This window comes from Callospermophilus lateralis, chromosome 6, assembly GCF_048772815.1.
Source record: "Callospermophilus lateralis isolate mCalLat2 chromosome 6, mCalLat2.hap1, whole genome shotgun sequence".
In the NCBI taxonomy this organism is placed as follows: domain Eukaryota; kingdom Metazoa; phylum Chordata; class Mammalia; order Rodentia; family Sciuridae; genus Callospermophilus; species Callospermophilus lateralis.
In genome coordinates, this window is record NC_135310.1 from 15,096,955 (window position 1) to 15,120,211 (window position 23,257).

The 23,257-nt window shown below is 38.9% G+C and overlaps 1 protein-coding gene across 9 annotated transcripts in view; it reads left to right on the forward strand.

Annotated features, from left to right (window-relative positions):
- Nucleotides 1-23,257, forward strand: part of Syne1 (spectrin repeat containing nuclear envelope protein 1) — a 421,786-nt gene that overhangs the window by 377,264 nt on the left and 21,265 nt on the right. For 8 of the 9 annotated variants that reach the window (XM_076858120.2, XM_076858113.2, XM_076858114.2 and 5 more), the window contains 8 exons: nt 5,751-5,913; nt 12,176-12,363; nt 13,246-13,396; nt 16,547-16,729; nt 16,992-17,129; nt 18,544-18,735; nt 19,610-19,940; nt 21,834-21,902. In XM_076858120.2, the coding sequence (XP_076714235.2) occupies nt 5,751-5,913; nt 12,176-12,363; nt 13,246-13,396; nt 16,547-16,729; nt 16,992-17,129; nt 18,544-18,735; nt 19,610-19,940; nt 21,834-21,902 (1,415 nt within the window). The remainder of the gene's footprint in view (nt 1-5,750; nt 5,914-12,175; nt 12,364-13,245; nt 13,397-16,546; nt 16,730-16,991; nt 17,130-18,543; nt 18,736-19,609; nt 19,941-21,833; nt 21,903-23,257) is intronic. The other variant, XM_076858112.2, reaches the window with a different exon arrangement.

Below are 23,257 nucleotides of genomic sequence, written 5' to 3' on the forward strand. Positions count from 1 at the left end.
ATTTTTATTTTGTTGTTTAAAAATTGTTTTTCTTTTGTCTCATTAATCCCCTAAATAAATTCCTATAGATTCATAGGATTTACCAATGACACTTTTCATTTTATTGTATTTAGAATTTGGGCTTTGTTTTGGAGGGGTTACAGGCATACTAAATTAGTTTAAGGAAAGTGGTGCTACATAAGTGTATATATATTAGATATATAGATATGTGTGTATAAATGCATATATGTGGGAATGTTCATGTAACAGCATTCATATGCTGGACAATTGGATTTAATAGCAGAATAAAGGTCAAGTTCCTGAGATGCACACTGGACTGTGAAAGGAGAATGATAAGTTGTAAGAACTGTAGATCTTTCTTGCTAAACCCACCCAGACATGGGACACACACAAGCATCTATTTTGAATTATAATCCTGGATGCTACCAAAAGGAATGTTGCTCAAACTTCTTACAATGAAGGATAAATAAAAATATTGTGACACTGTAGCCAAGGATTTCCTTTAAAGAAATAATGGAAAAAACATGAGACATTTCTCCTATTAAAGAATGAACCCTGCCCTGCAAATATCAAGTTTAATAAGCCATGGAAAATATATAGGGACCTTATCACCCATGTCCTGCTCACATCCACCCCCTTCAACACACACAATGTGATTTGCTATTTATAGTAAAATATGCTTCTTAAAAAATGATAGAGGAGGACCACATAAGTGTTCACCCCCATTGACTTCACTAAATTTATACCTTAGTTTGAAAGAGGAACTTGTCCCTAATGGACTATATGAACAAGCATTTCCATGTCACGATGCCCTTGACATATTGCTGACTAACCACTCTGCCTTGGAATTCATTCAGCATTATACAGGATTAAGAATTCTGTGATTTATTTTGCCAGTATAGACAGCTCAATGGAATAGTGTTTACTCATATCCCTTTGTGCTTTGGATCTTTTGATCATATTTATGAGTTTGGAACCAAGAAAATGAATGAACTTTAGGTTTTGAAAAATAGACCATTTGCAAATGTTGTACTTAGCAGAAACAAGTATATACTTAATATCAAATATTTTTTTAAAATGTCAACTGAATAAAAATATTGTAGTTAGAATACTAATTATTGATTAGTATTAATTAACTAACAGGTATTTAAATCATGTTCAACTTTCTGCCAAACACTGAGCTTAGCTATGGCAGAGAGAAGGAAAATCCAAATGTGGGAATTCAGTTTTGCCTTTCCAAAGAGGTTTCCATGGAGGAAATAAACTGGTGCATAAATAATCCCAGGGAGTTAAAATAAGGGTAGGGAGAAAACTAGCACTCCTGCCACTAATAAACCCTAATGGGATTATGAGGTTGCAATTAAAACCCGTTCTTAATGCATAGTCAGCATCAAGACCTTACCTTGTCTGAAGACAGGAAGCTAGTCAAACAGGAGAGATTATGGGGAGGATATTCCTACAGGGGTAACATCAGGACAGACATCTCCATTTTATGTGCCAGTCCTGTCCCATCAGATGGCAGACCATACTTTCAGTCTGGAGCACTATGGCCAGTACCAGCTTAAAGTCCCTTGCTCATGCCACATTCATTATCAGAATGCACTGCTTTACATTTGCACTCAGTTGCTTTCTAAAACTGTCACTCATTGGCTGCTACCCAACTGAATTTAGCCTTATGTATGAGAGAAATGAGCGTGGATTGTCTTGGGAATATTGTTCAAGGCCGATGCCATGAAGTGCCCAAGGGGGGGTTGTGTGTAATTCATGCTTATAAAGCTAATTAGAATTATTATCTTGAGTGAAATTAATTTGGAGATTCTTATTTTGAGTGAAATTATGAGTCATGTTAAACATGGCAATTCATTTTAATTCCCTAGCAATAAAATATATTGTGGAATATGAACATCGTTTTTTTAAAATGTATATTTTCTTCCATATAATATCATATAATATATGATATTATATAGAAGAATGCTTTTACGAATGAAAAATGTTATTCATATATAGACATTACTATTAATTCTAATTAACCAAATATAGATATTATTACTGTTATTAATAGCTGACCATAATGAAAACCCTTTAAAAGCATTTGAATGACAGTGCTTTGAGGAAAATCTCAAGGAGGAAATGTAATTACATCATCATGTAGTTACATTGTCATTTGAGAGAGAAATATTAATTTATTGAAACTATAATAGCAGTGAAGATATCAATTTTTAAGAACTAAAAATAAATCACAATGTCAAAATACTTTGATAGGAGACTTTTTCTTAAGGGTACTGACTCTTGGCAGAGAACCATATCAGAATAACCTGGGTGGAGCGAGAGCACTGGTAGTTGGCATGTAGGGACTGGAAGCACACTCAGGTGATTGTGAACTCCAGCTTGAGAAGCAGGAAATACCTGATGACACCGAGTGGAAGTTGTTAGTCTCTCAGAACATTTTCTTGCAAATCCCTGACTTTAAACATACCATATCCCTACAATCTTAAAAATCACAGTTCTTGACATTTTTTTCAAAAAGATGTCTCTTCATTTGGGCCAAGTTGATATCCTAGGACATTGAAATATTTTGCTTATCTGCTATTCACCTATATTATGAGCAGTGCCAATGGGATAACCATATTTCTTGAACTGAAAAGAGGACTCATGGTCTAAAGGTAGAAGGGAATCTTAAATAGGCCAGACAAGAAGTCTTTGATCTTATGCTTATTATCACTATGATCCTCCTTTTTGGACCAATCTACTCTCCAACCATGAAAAGTCAATTATGCCTTGAAGACAGATCATTCCAGAAGTTCCATACTGCATTTATGCAGTTTCATTCCCTACTTTCTTAAACTAAATTACATTTTCTTACTGTAAGTATCTTACTTAATTTAAATGCATTCTGATTTCTATTTCCACAGTCTTTGATGAACAATTCTTTGATGAACAATTTAGGGTTGGCAGGGCCCTTCTCATTGCCAGATACTAGATCCTCTCCTTAGGCCTCATCATCCTGTATTGCTGTGCTGTATGGTACCAGTAGTTTCTAAATTTTAGCATGCATATAAATCACTTTAACAGTATGTTAGTCAATTTTTCATTGCTTTTATTAAAATACCTGACAGCAACAACAACTTAGAGGAGGACAACAACTTAGGGCTCTTGGTTTAAGAGAATTTTGTCTATGGGCAACTGGTTCTGTGGCTAGTAGGCTCCACTGCTTTGGGCCTAGGGTGAAGCAGAACTTCAGGGTAATAAGAGCATAACTAAGAAGAGCTACTCAGAGTAGCTGGAATCAGAGAGAGAGGAAGGACCAGAGAGAAAATAAACCCATCCATGGCACACCCTACTGACCTAATTCCTCCCACTAGGTCCTTCCTCCCAGTAGTCCATCCAGTGATTGGTGGATTAATCCATTAATCAGTACCCACTGGTGAGGTCAGAGCCATCATGATCCAATCATTTCCTAAGAACCACTTCTCTGAACCTTGTTGCATTGAGGACCATGCTTTCGAAACATGAGCTTTTTGGAGATATTTGAGATCCAGCCCATGCTTGTTAAAAATGCAAATTCTGTGTTCACATCTTGAGATGTTCAGATTCAGCAGGACTAGATAGGGGTCTGGGAACAGCATTATGAGGTGAACCAGATGGCTCTGGTGCAGGTGGCCTTTGGATCACACTGGCCAACAATCTTTCTTGAACTTTCTGCCTTCCCTCTATGCCACCCTTTCTGGATCCTCATCTTTTCTGTATTTTCTTCTCTTAGTCTGTGTTCTTCCTTCTTTAACCATTCTTTTAACATTTATTCCTAGTTCACAACCTCTCAGGATGAAACTCATCTATTCACAAGGTATCAACTCTATGCCAACCAACTTAAACTGGTGTCATGAACTCCTTTCTCTCTTTTGGATCTTAGAACTACATTTTCATATGTTTCTACCTAAGACCTCAGATACATCAAGTCTCAATTTAATGTAGTTTGAATCTCAGGAACTTGCTTATCCTCCAATATACTGAGAGACAGGAGAATCCTGTTAGTCACAGAAACGGAACACACCTGATTTTAATTCCTTATGCCATACATCATGCCCATTTATGAACTTAGCAATTCAGTCCTCACCTCTTTCCCCACTGCTTTCCAAGTATGGACTTTGGATATGAATTGTTTGGGCAAATTTATTTGCTTCTTGTGTTGGTTCCCATGACCCTCATTTCAAACTTACATACTCAACATCAGGATGTGCCGCAGTCTCTGGCTGGGCACAAATCACGAGTCTCCACACAGCTTGTAGATTCAAACAGCAATTCTTTATTCCCGAACTCACACCGCCGTCTACAAACACGTTCTGGGGAAATCCACGTTCTCTGCCCAAATCCACTCTCTGCCCAAATCCACTACTCTGCCCAAATCCACTCTCTGCCCAAAATCCACTCCGAATGGGCTTCTGTCTCCCAGAATATACTGTCTGACCCTAAGAACTCAAGAGGAACTCAGGTAGCAGGATACGCCCTATTCTAAAGGGGGAACACCCTAATCTCCTATTATGCTAAACTGCCCTATTCTAAAGGGGGAACACCCTAAACACGGATCCTGCCCTGGTCCTTGAGCAAGGTCACCTTTCAGAAGTCCTTCCACTAGACAGCATGGGAGTAAGCTGGCAAGGAGATTGTCATACCTACTTGGCTGATGGCTCCCAGCAAGGATGGATCTCATAATTTCTCTGCTGATAAATCTTTGCAAAGTTACTCTTATCCTTAAAATAGCAAGTACGCCCATTATCATGTCCTTGGAGGATCTTTATAAGCTCACTCCAGTCCACCCAACCCTTTTTTTCTCCCGCCACTTCTTCATCTCTCCTGTGCTTCTCTTCCCCATCCTCTAACTTCAGCCTCCCCAGCACTACACTATTTCTCTTCTGTTTTCCTAGGCCAGGAGTATTCTGCTTGACTTCCTCAAACAGATACAGTTTCAACATTATCTCCTTACTTGTTGTCAAAGTCCAACTCCTCAATGGGAAGAATGAAACTTCAGCCACCACCATATTTCTATCATCTGGCTCCACGTTGTCCTAATACCACATGTGTTTGTAGAAGCAATTAAGTGTGTGTGTGGGGGTGAAGCATGCATGAATAAATTAATGAAGGATTACCTGAACATGGCAAGACAGAATTGATCATTTCTGATTGATTAATCAGAGACTTGGCTCATTTCTTTAGTTCTCACCACATTGTGTCATATTTCATTGTTGGTCCGGGTTTCCTTTCAGATTGTGCATTTCAGAAGAGAAAGAATAGAGTCTTATTTATCTTGATCTTCCCAGCATCTCACGCATGAGATGTTCTCCCGATTGTTAGATAAATGACAAACATAGAAAAAGCACTTTTTCCTGCTTCTCTGGAAATAATTGGGAAAGGCTTTCCTTGAAGCATTGAAGCATGTTATGTAATGGACAGTGCACTAATCTGGGTGCTGAAGTGGAAGATTGGACAGTTACAAACTTCATACCTTAGACCTACCCTCTGTTGCTTTTAGTCCACCAGGTCCTCAGTTACCTTTAATGCAATCTATCCCCAGAAAAACTTGAATTGCTTGAGTGCACATGACATCTCTCTGATATTATCTTTAGTGTGCTTTCCTCTTTTAACTGAATTTCCACCCGAAAGATGCTGAAATGCAATCCATGGGGGCTGCATGTGGGAGCAATGTGAGCAGGACCTCTCAACAATGCCCCTTGTTTCACCTTCTCTGCCCACAGGGTGAAGAAGCTGAAGGAGACTCTGGTGGCTGTACAGCAGCTTGATAAGAACATGAGCAGCCTGAGGACTTGGCTCGCTCACATTGAGTCAGAGCTGGCCAAGCCCATCGTCTATGATTCCTGTAACTCCGAAGAAATACAGAGAAAACTTAATGAGCAGCAGGTAAAACTGAATGCACTTGAGATGAAATCAAATAAGCCATGGAACACCTGTCCTCCTGGCTGGGCTACTTCGATTGAGATGGTGACTCAGGGTGGGAGGCCAGGAGGAACGTAGGCAGGACTGGGGAGGAAGGAAGGCTTTGCCTAGGAAAGTGTTGGGGGCAAACAGTTCCAGTCACTGCAGAGCTGACTCTTATAAAGATGCTTGGGCCATTGTACTGCTGGTCCTCCAAGGGTGCTAATCCCTCCAAGGATTCTAAGATGGTAGCAGGTAAGGTTGAGTTGCAGTGATATTCATTTATTTATGGGTCACTAGCCCACTACCATAGACTTAGCAAAGAGCCTTGTCTTTCAGTGTGCAGCATCTGGAGAGAGATTACAATGCATGCTGAGAATTTTAAAAGTTTTGCTCTGCAAGGATTTATTGCACAGCTTTTAGACCACACACTGGTGATAGATCACATTAAAGGTAATTTCACCTTTGTGTAAGCAATGAAGAGCACATCTCATTCGCAAACAATGTATGATCCAACAAAGCAGACTAGATGACCCTTCAAATGCACAAAGGAGAAATTTTTTTACCTCTCACTCCTCTTGATTATTCATGCTAGTGTTTTAGACTCTGCTTGCTAGTAATGAGCACCAAGAATTCCTCATCAGAAGTCTTTAGATTGTTTTTGAAAATTTTACCCAGACTCTGTTTCCTTCTGTTACATTTAGGCCATTATAGACAAGTTGCTAAATTTAAAAAACATCATAAAATGTAAACAGTACATAATTTTAAAATCCTATGAGGTAGGTAATATACTTACTGTATTTTTTACATGCAACCTAAGCCAATGAGAAATAGGTGCTAAAGTATAGTCATATATGTTGAATTTTTTAAAGTATAAAATTAACATTGCATCTAAAAACTTTTTGTTAGCAGGATATTTTTCAATTATTTTAAGATTAAAAATATCCAGGCGTGGCAGTACTCACCTGTGATCCCAACAACCCAGAAGGCTGAGGCAGGAGGATTGCAAGTTTCAGGATAGTCTCAGAAATTAACAAGACCCTGACTCAAAAACCAAATCAAACACACACACACACAACTTGGGAATGAGAGTAGCCAAGGAAAGGCAAGACTAAGATTAAAATCTTCTGAAGGACACTAATATTTGAGATTTTGATGATTGCAGTGTGTGGTTTATAGTTTGCTTTAAATTCCCTAAATTCTTTTGGAAAATGTGGTAATGATGTGTTTCAGTAATGAGATTAAAGTGCTAATGACCAGTATTGTCATTTAGCCAATGTATGAAAATCAAAACAGTATCTAGTTGAATATGACAAATTGTTCATATGCATTTATAGCTCAGCCTACTACTAAGTCTCCAATAAAATGATGGTCTAAGGGGAAAAAAGGTCAAAACCCACAATGGTAAATAGAACAGGAAAGAACATGATAGAGATGACAGACAGCCAATAGAATTTTGAAAGACAGAAAATGAATAGATGAATACTGATGGCGCTGGCAGAGTGGAGGGTGTAGACGATTGATTTATGCCACCGAGTCCAAGTCAGGCACAGAATGGTGATCAAGTAAAGCTGAGCCGGTTGTCTGTGGAGCTTCAAGGGGGAACATTGCATAAAAGTACAATTCAGGAGTGATGAGACTGGCAGAGCCCCCTCAGCCCAGAAAGCCAGACAGCCCTATTTCACTTTGGCAAAAGACCAGAGGATAACCCTCCGGTCCTTCTCTTCAGGAGAAGGCAAACCAGAGTGTCTTGGGAGTGGGGATCAGAACACCATCAGGCTGGTATTCAAAGTAGGGAGATGAAGTTGGCAGCCAGCCCTTCTTTCCCAGCTGAGCTCCAGCAGTGTCAGAGCCAGGCTTACACCCCAGCCAGGAGACTGGAGCAGTCACTATAGAGAAACAGAGAAACAGACCCCGACAAGGGAAAACACCTTCAGATGTGGTACTAACAGGCACCCGTAAAGGCCATGCCCCACCTGGCTCACTGGCTGGCATGGCCTAGACATGGCTTCCTGTAGCTGACTCCTTCTCAGGGACGTGTGGATGGTCAAGAACCTCTGTGGTTTAAGAAAGCTTCTACCCCCTACATTGGAAACAAAGGCCAAAATAAATGGGTAACAGGGTAAAGAAAGGAAGAGTCAAAGGGAACACATTATAGAAAGAGGAAGAAATTTTATTTTATTTATAAAAAGTTCTTATAGAAACTACAGATTTACATTCAAAAAAGAAGAGGATGCCATTGTTATTTTTTTTAAAAGGAATTTTCAGAAATGACAGTATCTCCTACAGAGTAAAACAGAAAGATACATACTTGAAAATATGAGAAAAATATAAAAAAAATTAATGCAGGAATTTCAAAATTCAACTATTGCATAAAATTTCCAAAAAGAATTTTTTTAAATGGAGGAAGAAATTATCAAAGTGCTAATATTAAAAAAAATGTAAAACAGACATTCACATATCATAAGTGCCTGGTAAGTGTCCAGGACAATTTAGAATAAAGCAAAACCATCCCAGAACACTACATTATAAAATTGCCAAACATGAACAATAAAGAGAACCCTAATCTCCAGGATATATAAAGAATTAAAGGAACTTAACACCAAAAAAGCAAACAGTCCAATCAATAAATGGGCTAAGGAGCTGAACAGACACTTCTTAGAAGAAGATATGCATTTGATCAACAAATATATGAAAAAATGTTCAACATTTCTAGTAATTAGAGAAATGCAAATAAAAACTAAGATTCCATCTCACGCCTGTCAGAATGGCAGTTATCAAGAATACAGACAACAATAGATATTGACAAGGATGTGGGGGAAAAGGCGCACTCATACTTTGTTGGTGGAACTGCCAATTGGTGCAACCAATCTGGAAAGCAGTATGGAGATTCCTTAGAAAACTTGGAATGGAACCACCCTTTGGCCTAGCTATCCCACCTCTTGGCCTATACCCAAAGGACTTAAAATCAGCATACTATAGTAATGCAGCCACATCAGTGTTTATAGCAGCTCAATTCATAATAGCTAAACTGTGGAAGCAACCTAGATGCCCTTCAGTAGAGGAATGGATAAAGAGAAGACCTTTAATGTTTCCAGGGTGAAAAAACTCTGACTTCTCCCAAACAACACTGAAATCTTGGAGACCCTGGCACACTTCCTTTAAAAGCAGGAAAAGAGCTTAGCATGGTAACACAGGCCTATAATCCCAGTGACTCAAGAGGCTGAGGCAGGAGGATCATGAGGTCAAAGTCAGCCTCAGCAACATAGTGAGACCCTGCCTTAAAATAAAAAATAAAAAGAGCTGGGGATGTGGCTCAGTGGTAAAGCACCCCTGGGTTCAACCTTAGGTTCAATCCCTAGCACTGGGGTGGCAGGATGGGGGATTTGAAGGAATGATTAGTAATTTAGAATTGTATATCTTTCCATTTAATGAACAAAAATTTACCTCCTATGAACCCATTTACAGGAAACTAATGAAAGGTATTCTGCATACACTAATAACACTAAGTGATAAGAAACATAAAGCTTGAGAGACAGAAAAATGGAATGATATTCATCCATAAAGGAGAATGAAATTGTGTCATTTGTAGTAAAATAGATAGAACTGAAGGACATTATATCAACATTATGTCAAGTGAAATGAGACAGAAACAGAAAGACAAACACTGCATGTTTTCTCTTAATATGTGGAGTTTAAAAAAAAAAAAAAGTCAACCTGAATGTAGAATAGTGATTGCTAGAAGTCAGGAAGTAGAAGAGGAGGGTATATGAAAGGCGGTGAGATTTGATCATTGTGCACTTGTGTATGATAGCATTTCATTGAACCCTATTTATATGTATAATTAATACACACTAATCAAAAATTTTAAAAAAAATTTAAAAAGGGAATTTCCAGGATAAAGGTGAAGAGAATTCCTGAGGACAGCTGACCTATAGGCCAGTGAGCTGTGGCCAATTCAGAGCAGGGGTGAGGGTACTTGAGGAAAGAGGTTTCCAAGGAAGAAAACAATACTACATCACCTGCTGGACTAGGGCATTTATTATTCCCATAGAAGAGAGACTAGAAACAAGCAATATATGTTTGAGACAGAGGATTGCTCATTCTAGAAAAACAGAATTTTTAATGCAAGAAAAGAAAACCCCTCCATGTGGAATTTTTGTGTTTCTTTTTCCAATGTACTGAATTCTTACAGAATTATTTGGATGGAATTATAGACTTGAGATATAGACTTGAAATGGCTTTTGGTAAAATTTGTCAAATTTCTCTTTGTTAAAAGAAAAATTAATACAGAGATTTTATGTGATGACTATTTTTTCTTTATTTTTTTTCGTACTTGCAGTTGAATCCAGGGACATTATACCATTGAGCCACATCCCCAGTCATTTTTTAACTTTTATTTTGAGACAGTGTCTTGCTAAGTAGCTTTGGACCTTGCTAAGTTGCTGAGGCTGGCCTAAAACTTGTGATCCTCCTGTGTCAGCCTCCCAAGTTCCTGGGATTACAGGCATGTGCCACCACATTGATTCATATGCATTAAGTTGAGACCATATTGCCAATGGAGGTTAAAGCTAAGATTAAAATATTATTTTATATTAGGGTTCATATATATCACTATAAAAACACTTATTATTTCATATGTTGAATGATTTTATAGTGATGTATATGTTGATTTCAATAAAAAACTTTTGAGTCCTTGGGAATTTTTGTCAAAATATTATGCTTTAAGTGTGTAGGCTTTATTCAGATGCCTAACACTTTTTCCTAAAGTTTATTCTTGCTCTCATATAAGTCTCTATATTTTTAAGCCCACGTTGAGTTTAATTTTTGTAGTATTTTATATTTTTGAGATCAGCAATCCTTTGATGTCCTCTTCCATATAAGTGTAAGAGGCTATGCTAGAGATTTGGAAAGAATATTTACTAAATTAGGAATTTTTAAAGATAATTTATTTTCTAACATCTAGTTTATAAGATCTTCAAAAATTACCAAAGTTACTATTTTACATTTAAGATGTTAGCCTTTTTTGCAGACATTATAACATGGTGTTAAGGACAAAAATAAGAGAAAGAACAACACAGGAATATAAGTTCTAGGTATCTAAGTTAAAGAATTATTAGAAGAAGAGACAACCTTGGCAAATCCAAGAGCTGCAAAAGAAACATACCAAGGACAATGATAAAGAGGACAAGCAGAAAACTGGACCTGCAGTGGAACTCTTACCATAAGTGAAGAGATTTTGGTAGTCAGCTTTCCATTACTGAGAAGAAATGCCTGCGATAAGATGCTTATAAAGAGGAAAGATTATTTTGGCACGTGGTGTCAGAGGTTTCTATCCATGGGCACTTGGCCCTGTTACTTTGGGCTGTGATGACCCTGCACATTATAGTGTTCATCTGTGGTGGGCAGAGGAGGCATAAGAGAAAAAAGAAGAGACTAGACTCCCCAAATCCCCTTTATGCACACACCCCCAGTGACCTCACTTCCTTTTCCCCACCTCCTGAAGGTTCCACCACCTCCCAATAATATCACTGGCGGCTGACCACACCTTTAACATAAGACCTTTTGGGGACATTCCAAATCTGAATTATAGCAAAACTCATGGAGAAAATAAGAAACACATTTTATTTACATTATATGCAGTTAACATGAAAGTTTACATGTAGGAATTAGGGGAAATTTAACTTCTAGTTTTTGTTCCACATTTAAAATCACACTCTGAGAAAGCTGCTGATGGTAATGGTGTCATATATCCTACAGAACCTAGGTCCCTTAAACCATGACACCTTTTAACAATGTGGTATTAACTGTTTAGAACAGTTTGCAGATCTTTGAGGTTTAAATTGCTGTTCTTGAGTACTAACTATAATAGGTGCACATAAATTTCATTGAGTGATCCATCAATTAGAATGGAAGCAGAGTTTCTATAGAGTCAAGATGAGCATCGAATTGATTTTCCAATCATGAAAGAAGGGTAGTCCATTCCATTAGTGTAGTCCATTCCATTTGTTCAGTTTCCATTTTGGCACTGTTCATGTAGCCAAAATATTTCTAGATCCATCTTCTCACACTGTACCCTAGAGCTTGCCAGACTTCATAAATGTGACTCCAGAAACTTCATTCCATCAAAGAAGTGAAATGCTGGTCACTGGTTAGCCTACCGTTTATCAGGCAGTGAACAATGTTGCAGCTTCTCCTTTCCATCTATGTGGTATTTGGGAGTAAAGCATGTTGCATTTCCCTGCAGGAGCTGCAGAGAGACATAGAGAAGCACAGTACCGGTGTTGCCTCCGTCCTTAACCTGTGTGAGGTCCTATTGCATGACTGTGATGCTTGTGCCACCGATGCCGAGTGTGACTCCATCCAGCAGGCTACTCGAAACCTGGACCGGCGGTGGAGAAACATCTGTGCTATGTCCATGGAAAGGAGACTCAAGTGAGCTGGGGTGTTCAGTTAGGGAAGAGCAAAGACCAAAAAGGGAAAAAAAAAAAAAAAAAGACCCAGAGTATCCATGGCTCACTGTTTCCTTTTGGTTACAGTGTCCAAAAATAGCCTTGGCTTCCCCCAACTTACTGCCATCCACATTTACTTGGGAAAATAAGTAGGTGTAAAGGTAATATATAAATATAACATGCCGAGTTGTGTCTGACCTTACCAATTAAATGTCATACAGAATAATAAAACAGCCTTGCCATGAAGGAATAACTTTGCAGAATTTGCAGTTGTAAAAAAAAAAAAAGTATCATTCTTTTACTAAAAATTACATAATGAAGAGACACATTCTTTGTCTTTAAGCCCTTTGAAATTTAGGGTGGCAGAAACCTGTGATGTGTTATTACAACATTATCGTAATGACTTAAAACACAGAATCATCATGCTCTCTGGTGACTTTTAAAAGCTTGATATTTATCTTGCTGTCATAGGTTGACGTCAGGTGAGTGTGAAATTGAATTTAGTGGGTTTTCAAACCTGGTATATTTTATTTAATGGATCATCAGCACTCAACATGTTGAATTTCAAAATTTCCTTACAAACATCCATGGCAGCTCACATTATGTGCTCATGATATTCAATTTGACTAATTCCAAAGCCAGAGCTGTAGGGCATGCTTTAAAAAAAAAAAAAAAAACAGCTGTTTTATTTTAGCTCAAACAGTTGTTTCGCTCTCTCTGGTCAGTTTGGCTCAAGGCAAGGTTATTGTTTGGCACAGCAGTTGCTTATTTGGGCACTCTTAATCCTGTTGCAGGCATCAGACAGGATTCTGGTGCATAAACAGTCTTAAATAATGGGAGTCTGTTCCTTCATTTTCTGTCTCAGAATCGAAGAGACATGGAGATTGTGGCAGAAGTTTCTGGATGACTATTCTCGGTTTGAAGATTGGCTGAAGATTTCAGAAAGGACTGCAGCTTTCCCCAGCTCTTCTGGGGTGCTCTATACAGTTGCTAAGGAAGAACTAAAGAAATTTGAGGTGAATTAGAATTCCAAATATTTAATACATATTTTGCTTTTGAAGTAGCCAGCTAGGAGTTGGTGTCCAAGACATAAACTAACTCTCCACCCCCATGCTGTTTGTTCAAATAGCTGGGTGATGACTTTGTGGCCACTTTGATATTGCCCCATAAGAAGGGGTGAAGGAAGTGGGTAAAGGAAGACTTTATTTTCATTTCAGATTATGGAGAATTACAAAGTAATAATAAAAAGAAATTCTATTACAAAACAAGACTTGTGTTTTGTAATAATCTTGGCATTGTTTTTATTTCAAAATTCTTCTCAGTCACTCATCTTTTCTGAAATTACAATGTGGTAGTGTTCCATATTATAAAAATCTACCATCTAAATGTTTTTTCTCAATTTTTTTCTTTTACTGAATTGGAATGCATGTGCATACATATGAATAATTTTAATCATTGATAAGATAGGATTGGATCCAGAATTGAATAGGACATTTTCATTATAATTCATGTCTTTTTAAATATGTATTTTTAATAATTTGTTCTTTGGGGGCTAGGGTTGTGGTTCAGTTGTAGAATGCTTGCCTGGCATGCATGAGGCACTGGGTTTGATTCTCAGCAAGACATACAAAAAAATTTTAAAAAAGGTCCATTAACAATTAAAAATTATTTTTTTAAAAAAATTGGGTTTTTTTTAGTTATACATGAATATATTTTGACATATTTATACAAACATGGAATACATCTTATTCTAATTAAGATCCCAGTCTTGTGGTTGTACATGACATGGAGATTCACTGTCATGTATTTATATGTATATAGAAAAGTTAAGTCAGATTCATTCCACAGTCTTTCCTATTTCCTGTCTTCCCCCCCTCATTCCTTTCATTATAACTCTTTTCTAATCACACAACAAAGACCAGTGTCCTCTTGACTCACCAAGACTTTTTAACTCCATGGAGATAAAAAGAGCAGTAGTGTAATAATATTCATAAAGAAAGAAATCACTCAATAGTTGATTCCATCTCCTCGCTGGTTTGCACAATCTTGAGTCCACTCCATCACTGCAGTACCACAAAACTCCAACTTCTCAGCAGCCTCTGATCTTCACAGAGCCTTGACATAGCGTAAATTGGACCTTTTTTTTTTTTTTTTTTAAATTTGGAGTTTCTTTTCTCTTTCGTTCCCACTGATAAGTAGATGTATACTTGTATATGCTGAGAATGAACAGTTCTGATACTTTCTTATCATTGCTAATTCTGCCCCAACCTTTTCAAAATGTTTACAAATAAGATTTTAAAATCCAACCAAGTCCAGGAGGGTTCATTTTTACCTTCCAACATTAGTTAACCAGGCATTTACTGAGGCCTATGATGGGAAATACAAAGTTTGCTTTTTGTGTTTGTGGGGTTACAATCTAAGAGTCCGATGGACAGCTATGTGAATCTATAAAAATGTTCAATTACAGTGTGAAATAAATGAGTTGCTCTGCCTAGATTTATACAAACTATCCCACTAAATTCCAGGGGAAAAAATGTTCCATATAAAAAAGCTTTTCGTTAGAAAACTTCTAGTAAAAAGCCACAGTAAATGGCAGTAGGTTTCAGGTCAGCCTGATGCAGACCAGTGCTACTGGAAGTGCTACTGTCCTGAGTCTTATTGCACTCAACTTCAATAAGGTCAAAACCCATATAATTGGCTTATACTACAAAGAAGATTATATTTAAGTTCCTTCTTGAGAGCTATTTTAAACTCTGAATTTACAGCGAAAGTTACCCATATAGTCAGTTCCTCTAATGATTGATGCTATCATTTACCACCATTTGTGTAGTAAATTTTTTGAAGAGATAAAAATAAGTCACAAAAAGAAAATTTTGCTTAAGGGCAATCCTTAGCCTATTCCATTGCATAAATATTGGGAGAGACCTGAATGTGCTGGGGTGCCTCCCCTGGGTACTTTACCACCAACCTAGTCAAGCAGTATCTTGACTTCTAGTAACATCAAAAGCCAAACCTGCCTTGCCACTTTCTTCACTAGGGAAATAACTTAAAATTTTATGGAAATGCCTATTGGACTCACTGGGTTGGAGGCTTTTAAGACAACTCTCAGAAAGAAACGAGATACCATGCAAACAATATGAAGAGCCAAGGAAAATAGAATTTCAGAATTTAGATGAGTACAGTCTGATTCAATAATTATAAAGTTTTTAGTCCAGTGCTAAGATAAAAATCAGTCATAAATCACACAAATAAATTCAGAAAAAGAAGCTTCATTTTATTTTGGCCAAATGATTCTTGGCCTATTGTATATTGTAGCAACAGAGCAGCCAGGTAATTAACTGCAGAATCTATAAAAGGCATGTAGCATGACTTAAAACATAACCAGCACTAACATGTTTTATAAAAACTGTGAATAATTACTGGGAACAACAGATGTTCCAAAATTTTTTAAAAATAATGAAAGTTACTTGTGTTTTACTATAGTGATTTTCTGAAAAGTTGGTAACAGCTTGCATTTAGAGGTCCTTCCACAAAAGGTGGTTTTAATTTCATTCATAATGGACACCAGAATTGAATCCATTTCTGAGTATTTAGAAAACTACATAATTCACAAATAAATAATTCTGTTATAGATGTCTTTTCTCATTATTGAAGCTAGAATTATTGAACACTACCAACTCACATTTCCCCATATATATACTTTTATATTCCTTTGTTTGATAAGAAAATTTGTTTTCAGACTGTTAATTTATTTTAAAAGCCATATTATATGCATATGTGTTTATGTATATATATATATATATATATATATATATATATATATATATGCGCATATATCTACATATACATATATAGTGTATGTATATACACATATGAATATATGTGCATAAATTTATATGTACATTTATTTACAGATGCATTGATTTATTAGTATTTCCCATTTTCTTTCAGATTCTTGATTGATTCATGCCTTTCCTTAAGCTAGGCTGATCAATGACTCTGCTTTCATCAGGGGACATGCACCTCCAATACAAACCATCCTTTCCCTCTATCCGTGGTAGTGTCACTTCCATCCTCTCTGACCCTGCTGTGGGAAAGCCAGGAGCCGTGGCTGAAGGTCCTTCACTGATCTCCCACACTGACTTTGATCTTCTCTGTGGTCTTAGGCTTTCCAGCGACAGGTCCATGAGAGCCTGACCCAGCTGGAGCTGATCAACAAGCAGTACCGTCGCCTGGCCAGGGAGAATCGCACAGATTCCGCATGTAGCCTCAAACAGATGGTGCATGAAGGCAACCAGAGATGGGACAACCTGCAGAAGCGTGTCACCTCCATCCTGCGCAGACTCAAGGTTTCCCTTATGCCTCCTCTGAGACTAAGAGGCCCAGGGGACGGGGCTGGGCCCTCTGAGCACAACCCTGAATCAGGATCTCAGTGGTGGGGGAAGGTTGGGATGGCAAGAGGGTGGTAGGGGCAGCGATCCAGTGAAGGTTCCCCGGGTTCTCTTTCCTTGTTGAGAAAATGACTCTCCAGAAGGACATTGGAACCAGCTGTGCCACCTCAGCATGTTGGCATGGACTTTTTAATTGCTATGTTCTTCCTTTCTCATCCAGCATTTCATTAGCCAGCGCGAGGAGTTTGAGACTGCGCGGGACAGCATTCTGGTCTGGCTAACAGAGATGGATCTACAACTCACTAATATTGAACATTTTTCTGAGTGTGATGTTCAAGCTAAAATAAAGCAGCTCAAGGTAATAGATACATTATTTTCAAAGTATCAATTTGAAGAAAGCACAAAAGAAAGAGTTTGTAGATTCTTTTGTGAGGATATAACAAACAACTCTAAAATATTAGTTCTTCTTGCTAGACATGGTGGCACATGACTGTAATACCCACCGTTCGTTCAGGAGGCTGAGGCAGGAGGATCATGAGTTCAAAGCCAGCCTCAGCAATGTCTAGGCTGCTAAGCAACTCAGTGAGATCCTGTCTCTAAATAAAATATAAAATAGAGTTGAGGATGTGGCTCAGTGGTTAAGTGTTGAGTGTCCCAGAGTTTAATCCCTGGATACACACACACACACACACACACACACATACACACACATATACATATACATATACATATACATACATGTATGTTCAATCCCTGGTACCAAATACACACACACACACACACACACACACACACACGTGTGTGTGTATTTGTTCTGCTTGATTGCCAAAAAATTTAGAAAATATAAAATATATTCAAAATAAAGAGTACTAGCCAGAGACAACCACCATTAACATGTATACTTTTAAATACTAGTTTGATTGCCAGGTTTCAGAGGGCCTCTCTTGTTATTTTGTTTCTAGGACTTACAAATAGTTTAGCTGATGTCCATGTTCTAGAACAGTTATGTTAGGATTTTATTTCATATGTTCTTCATTCATACAGGACAAGTTAACTTTAAATATATTTTGTATCTTTCACTGTATAATGCAAACAGAGTGGCTGGTTAGAAACTTGAATGGGGGTATGTAGATTATGTCTAAGGATTTCCTTAAAAGGCAATGTTCTTAACAAATTGAACAATTGTCCAGGAAGCTTATGAAATTTTCTTATTTATTCTTCTACTGAACTAAAATTTATCACTTTACCTTGCTGCCAGTGATTTAACTCTTTCCAACTATATAGATCAGGATTCCTTGCTTTTAGAATCTTGCTAACTTCATGCTTTAATACTCACATCGTGAAAAAAAAGAATCCCCTGAGGAGGATTCAGATAGCTTCACTGAGTCATGGTTGGCAATGACTCACATCACGTGATACAAGTCAGAATGTGCAGATGGGCTGTTGGTCAAGTTAATATCAGAGCTATTAACTTGATGATGGATGCAAATATTTTCCCCCTCTTTTCTACCCACACAGTCTGTGTTGGTAAATTTAAATATCAAAGGATCTTTTCTAATATTTCCATTTCTGCCTCCTAATCTGACTTGAAATCTTACGTTTAAATTTAGAGGGGTATAGCCTCTTGGCCTGTCATCATATACGGTAAATCTAACATCCCCTTCATAAAAAAGTGTTTTTCTAATGTAATGAGAAATGTGTAGTTATTGTTTTATATCAGTGAGAGCAACAACAACAACAACAAAATCACATGGGATTTTTGTGCTCCCTAGGCCTTCCAGCAGGAAATTTCATTAAACCACAACAAGATTGAGCAGATAATTGCCCAAGGGGAGCAGCTGATAGAAAAGAGTGAGCCCCTCGATGCAGCAGTCATCGAAGAGGAACTGGACGAACTCCGTCGCTACTGCCAGGAGGTCTTTGGGCGTGTGGAAAGATACCACAAGAAGCTGATCCGCCTGCCTGTAGGTGACATTACCCTTTTCTTCCATGGCTATTAAATCTAAAGAGAACTAATTATGTGGGATATGGTAGAATAATGAGGAGGATACGAGCCCAGACTCTGGAACTAGATGCCTGGGCTCAGTCCTAGCTTTGACACAGGCTGGCTCTGTAAACTTAGAGCAAGTCATTTACCTTTCTTGCTTCGGTTTCCTCAACTGTGAAACGCATTTTCTTGCAGTAACTACCTTGTAAAAGGATTTATTTGATTGTTAGGTGAGTTAATATAAAGATTTGAAAAAAGTTCTGAGTGCATATCTTCTATGCAAGACCAAGAAGCTTCTAGAAGAAATAGGGAGATGAAGTGAGCCATTTCAATAGTGGCTCAGCTGATGAGGTTGTGTTTAGGTGAATTTGTTCTTCTGCATTCCTACTTGCAACCATAAACACATCTCATCCGCAGAGGCGGTGTTATTAGCATGTTGGGAATCTTCTCTGAGGTCATGCATTTTGTATCTGCCACATAAGGCCAAAAGGGAAGCTAAGGTTTTATTAGTGATTTCCTTCTGTTACCAATATATGGCATTACGTACCCATTATATAGCAGGTGCAGTGCTAGGTTACCTTTGTTTACATCATCTTATTTAATTTTCTCTCATAATTGAAACTGACTTTAATATTATTCTCATGTTGCTGGCAATAAAACGGAGGCTTGTATAGACTGATTTATAAGGGCCTTTTCTAATGACCAGAAGAGTCTTATCTACTTGCTATCCGGAAGTTCGTTCTTGCTGCCCGGTAGGCGTGTGGCCCTCTGGGCTCCAGTGCTGAGGTTTGATGAGAGGTGGAGCCTGAGAGGTGAGGGCAGTAACAGAGTTGGCTTCACTTCCCTTCTAGCTGCCAGACGATGAGCATGACCTCTCTGACCGGGAGCTGGAGCTCGATGACTCTGCTGCTCTCTCGGACCTGCGCTGGCAGGACCCCTCTGCGGACGCACTCTCCCCGCAGCCTTCCTCCAACCCCTCCCTCTCCCTTCCCCAGCCCCTCCGGAGCGAGCGGTCGGGAAGGGACACCCCGGCCAGCGTGGACTCCATCCCCCTGGAGTGGGATCATGACTATGACCTCAGTCGTGACCTGGAGTCTGCAGTGTCCAGGACTCTGCCCTCTGAGGATGAAGAGGGTCAGGAAGACAAGGAATTCTACCTCAGGGGAGCTGTTGGCTTATCAGGTAGGAAAGCCATCCTGTGTGCCAGCTGGAGGGGAATAAAAGAGAATTGATACTATGCTGTGAGCCATCTGAGGCTAGGGGGACGATGTCCCTGTGGTGGCTTAGGAAGTGCAATCATGGGCAACTGGCCTGGAGTTCAGAGGAGAGGCTTCAGGGAAGAGACTTGTAAACTGAGACCAGAAGGATGAATAGCAGTCAGTAAGGTGGACATGGCAGTATTCAGAGAAGAGAGGAGCTCTGCCCTTTGCCCTGGGACATCTGAAGTTTTTCCAGAGTGGCAAGATTGTAGGTTAGGTGACATGGAGTAGACAAAGTGACCCTGGAAAGACAAACGCCTAGTCATAAAGTAGTCTGTTCACCATGTAAGGAGTTTGGTTCTTACCCTGAAGGCAGTAGGGATCCCCAGCAGGGTCTAACGAGAGAGGTCATCAGATGCAGAGTTTCATATTGGATCAACTAGATTCTATAGGAGGAAAGCATATTGGGCAGAAGAGAGTCCAGATGGAAATGTTTTATAATCCAGAGCAGAGATAGTATGGTGGTCTGAACTAAGGAAGAAGCATTGGGTCTAGGAAGACTAAAGGAGGTGAGAAACCAGGAGGAGAAGACTCCTCCATTCTCAAGTTTTCTGACTGGGGCTTGATGTAAACATTGTGGGTGATCCTACCCTTTGAGTATCACAAAAGGGAGAAAATATTGTGGAACAACTGGGCAAGGGAGGCACAGCAGTGGGATGGGGATGTGCTGTGTTGGGTGGTGTGTGGCCTGATTAGAGATGTTTGAAGAATCCCTGATGCAGTGACCCAGGAGTCAGTCGATGCTTGAGTCTGAAGTTCAGGACCCGGAAAGTCAGTAGAGCTAGTTATCCACTTGCAAATAGTAATTGTCCCTGAGTGAATACAGGGAATCACACAAGAAAGGTGTCTAGAGGAAAACAAGAAGGACAAAAACTCAAGGAAGAAATAGAGTGAAGGGGTGGATAGAGAAGGAGGTTCATCGTATGGAAGATGAGTAAAACAGAATAAATCACTGGAGGTTGATTTACAGCACATGAAAGTGCATCTCATAATCCCCTAAAAAGTTTGTTTATTGCTGATGGTTCACATCTGAATTCCCAATGCATGTGACTTTGTTCTAAGAACAAAAATGATTTCTCACATTCCCATTTTCTTGACACCAGAGCCCCTTAGCTAAGCATATGTCATCAGAATCAGCACCATCTAAAATGTTGCCACCTACATGACTGTTGAGCACTGAAATGTGACTGTGCAAATTGAGATGGGTTGTGAATAGAAAATGCACTTACTTACACACCAATTTCTAAAGCTTACTACAAAGAAGGGTTGTAAAATATCATCAGTATTTATTTTGATTACATCATAATTTGGAAATGTTGATTCAGTAAAATATAGCATTAAAGTCAATTTCATCTGCTTACTACTCTCTACCATGGCTATTAAACCTCTATAATTACATATGTGGTTTACATAGAGAAAATAAAGGTCAGTTCTGTTCTAGAATCTGGATTGAAATTCCTGTTCTGCCTCTAAAAAACCTGTTTAAACTTTGATATGTAACTTCATTAAACTGGATGTCAGTTTTCTTATCTATAAAGTGGAAATAATACTACCAGTCACGCCGTAGGGTTTCTGGGAGGAAAAATGAGTGCTTAAAACAGTGCCCAACTCAAAAAACACGTTCTTCAACGTGAGTTCTTAGTAGGATTCATTTCTGGAAGTGTCTGGTGAATGTGCACACTCTCCTCTGTGCACGACGGAGCCATCTGTCTGGAATAACTAACTTCCTCTTTTTCCCCAGGAAAGTTATTTTCCTGCCACAGGGAATCCGGTTTCCAGCCCGTAGCTGTCAACTTAGACTGTGCTCTTTTTGCAGATGTAGTGATCCCTGAAAGCCCTGAGGCCTATGTAAAACTCACAGAAAATGCAATCAGAGAGACCTCTGGTAGGCATGAAAAGCCAGAGCAAGCCTCCTCTCTCCTGCTGTAACCAGCCACTTCTCTTAGCACAGCTTCTCCATCTCTCACAGCTTCGGGGCTCAAGCATGCTAAGGCACAACCTTCCTCAATCCCCACTGCGCTAGAAAAAAGCAGCCAGTTGACCAACACCGAGAATACAATTTTAGTAATCAAGTGCAATGAAATAACTTCTCAGCTTGTCGAATGATAATCAGTCTCATTAAGTGCAGACCTCGGATGCCCATTAACAGCAGGAAACATGAGAGGGAAAGCCAGTCCTCAGCACTGAGCCCTGGCACTCCACTTGACAGTGGCAGCGCCAGCTTCTGGGGGTTGCGACCTACCTCTAGCTGGGTGAGTGACCCAGCACACCCTCCATGCAACCTGCTCGTCTCAGAGGTCCCATATAAGACAAGGGTGAAAAAAGACTTCAGCTCTAAAAATCCATCATTTTCATCTAAGGAGTCTTGTAAAATAATATGAAATGGAAAATGTATTCCACAATCTCTTGAGCCTTTGATTTCTTAAAGGATAATCTCTTCTTGAAACAAGAAGAATTAAAGAAAAAAAATGGAACTGGTTTTGCTCAGTATTGCATTAGACAAATGGTAGTTCATTATCAGTAACTAGGGACACTTGGGATAACAATGACATGATCATGGAGTTACTAGTTTGCACATCAGTTTCTAAAGACAAGCAAAAGGACAGGAAGGGAGGTGACATTGCTGAATGGGTTATTTTCTCAGCAACTGTCAGTGAGAGACCTCTCCCAGATGTACTTAGAGGGCTTCTTTTGCAAAAATAAATAAATTTAATAGCGCTTACTAATATTTTTTTCTGCTTTCACCCTGTGCCAGCTCCATTCTGATGAGATCAGTATTATTGTTCAGTTTGAAAGACTGTAATACACACACACACACACTCACACACACAAATACACACACACACACAAATTCATTAGTGCAAACACAGGCAAATGCATACATGCATAGTATGTCACAACTCTAAGAAAAGAATCAGCCAACACCTAGGCAATAAGTAAGACCTTGCCTAGATGAATGTGCTTAAATCTTAACTTTCTCTTCATTTTGTTCAGGTTTTAGATCAAAGTTAATCACTGTCCAGCATAGTGGCACACACCTTTAATCCCAGTGGCCCAGGAGGCTGAGACAGAAGGATCACAAGTTCAAAGCCAGCCTCAGCAATGGCGAGGCACTAAGCAACTCAGGGAGACCCTGTTTCTAAATAAAATACAAAATACAGCTGGGGATGTGGCTCAGTGGTCAAGTACCCCTGAGTTTTCATATCCCCCCCCCAAAAAAAAAGCAAATCACTGCTAATT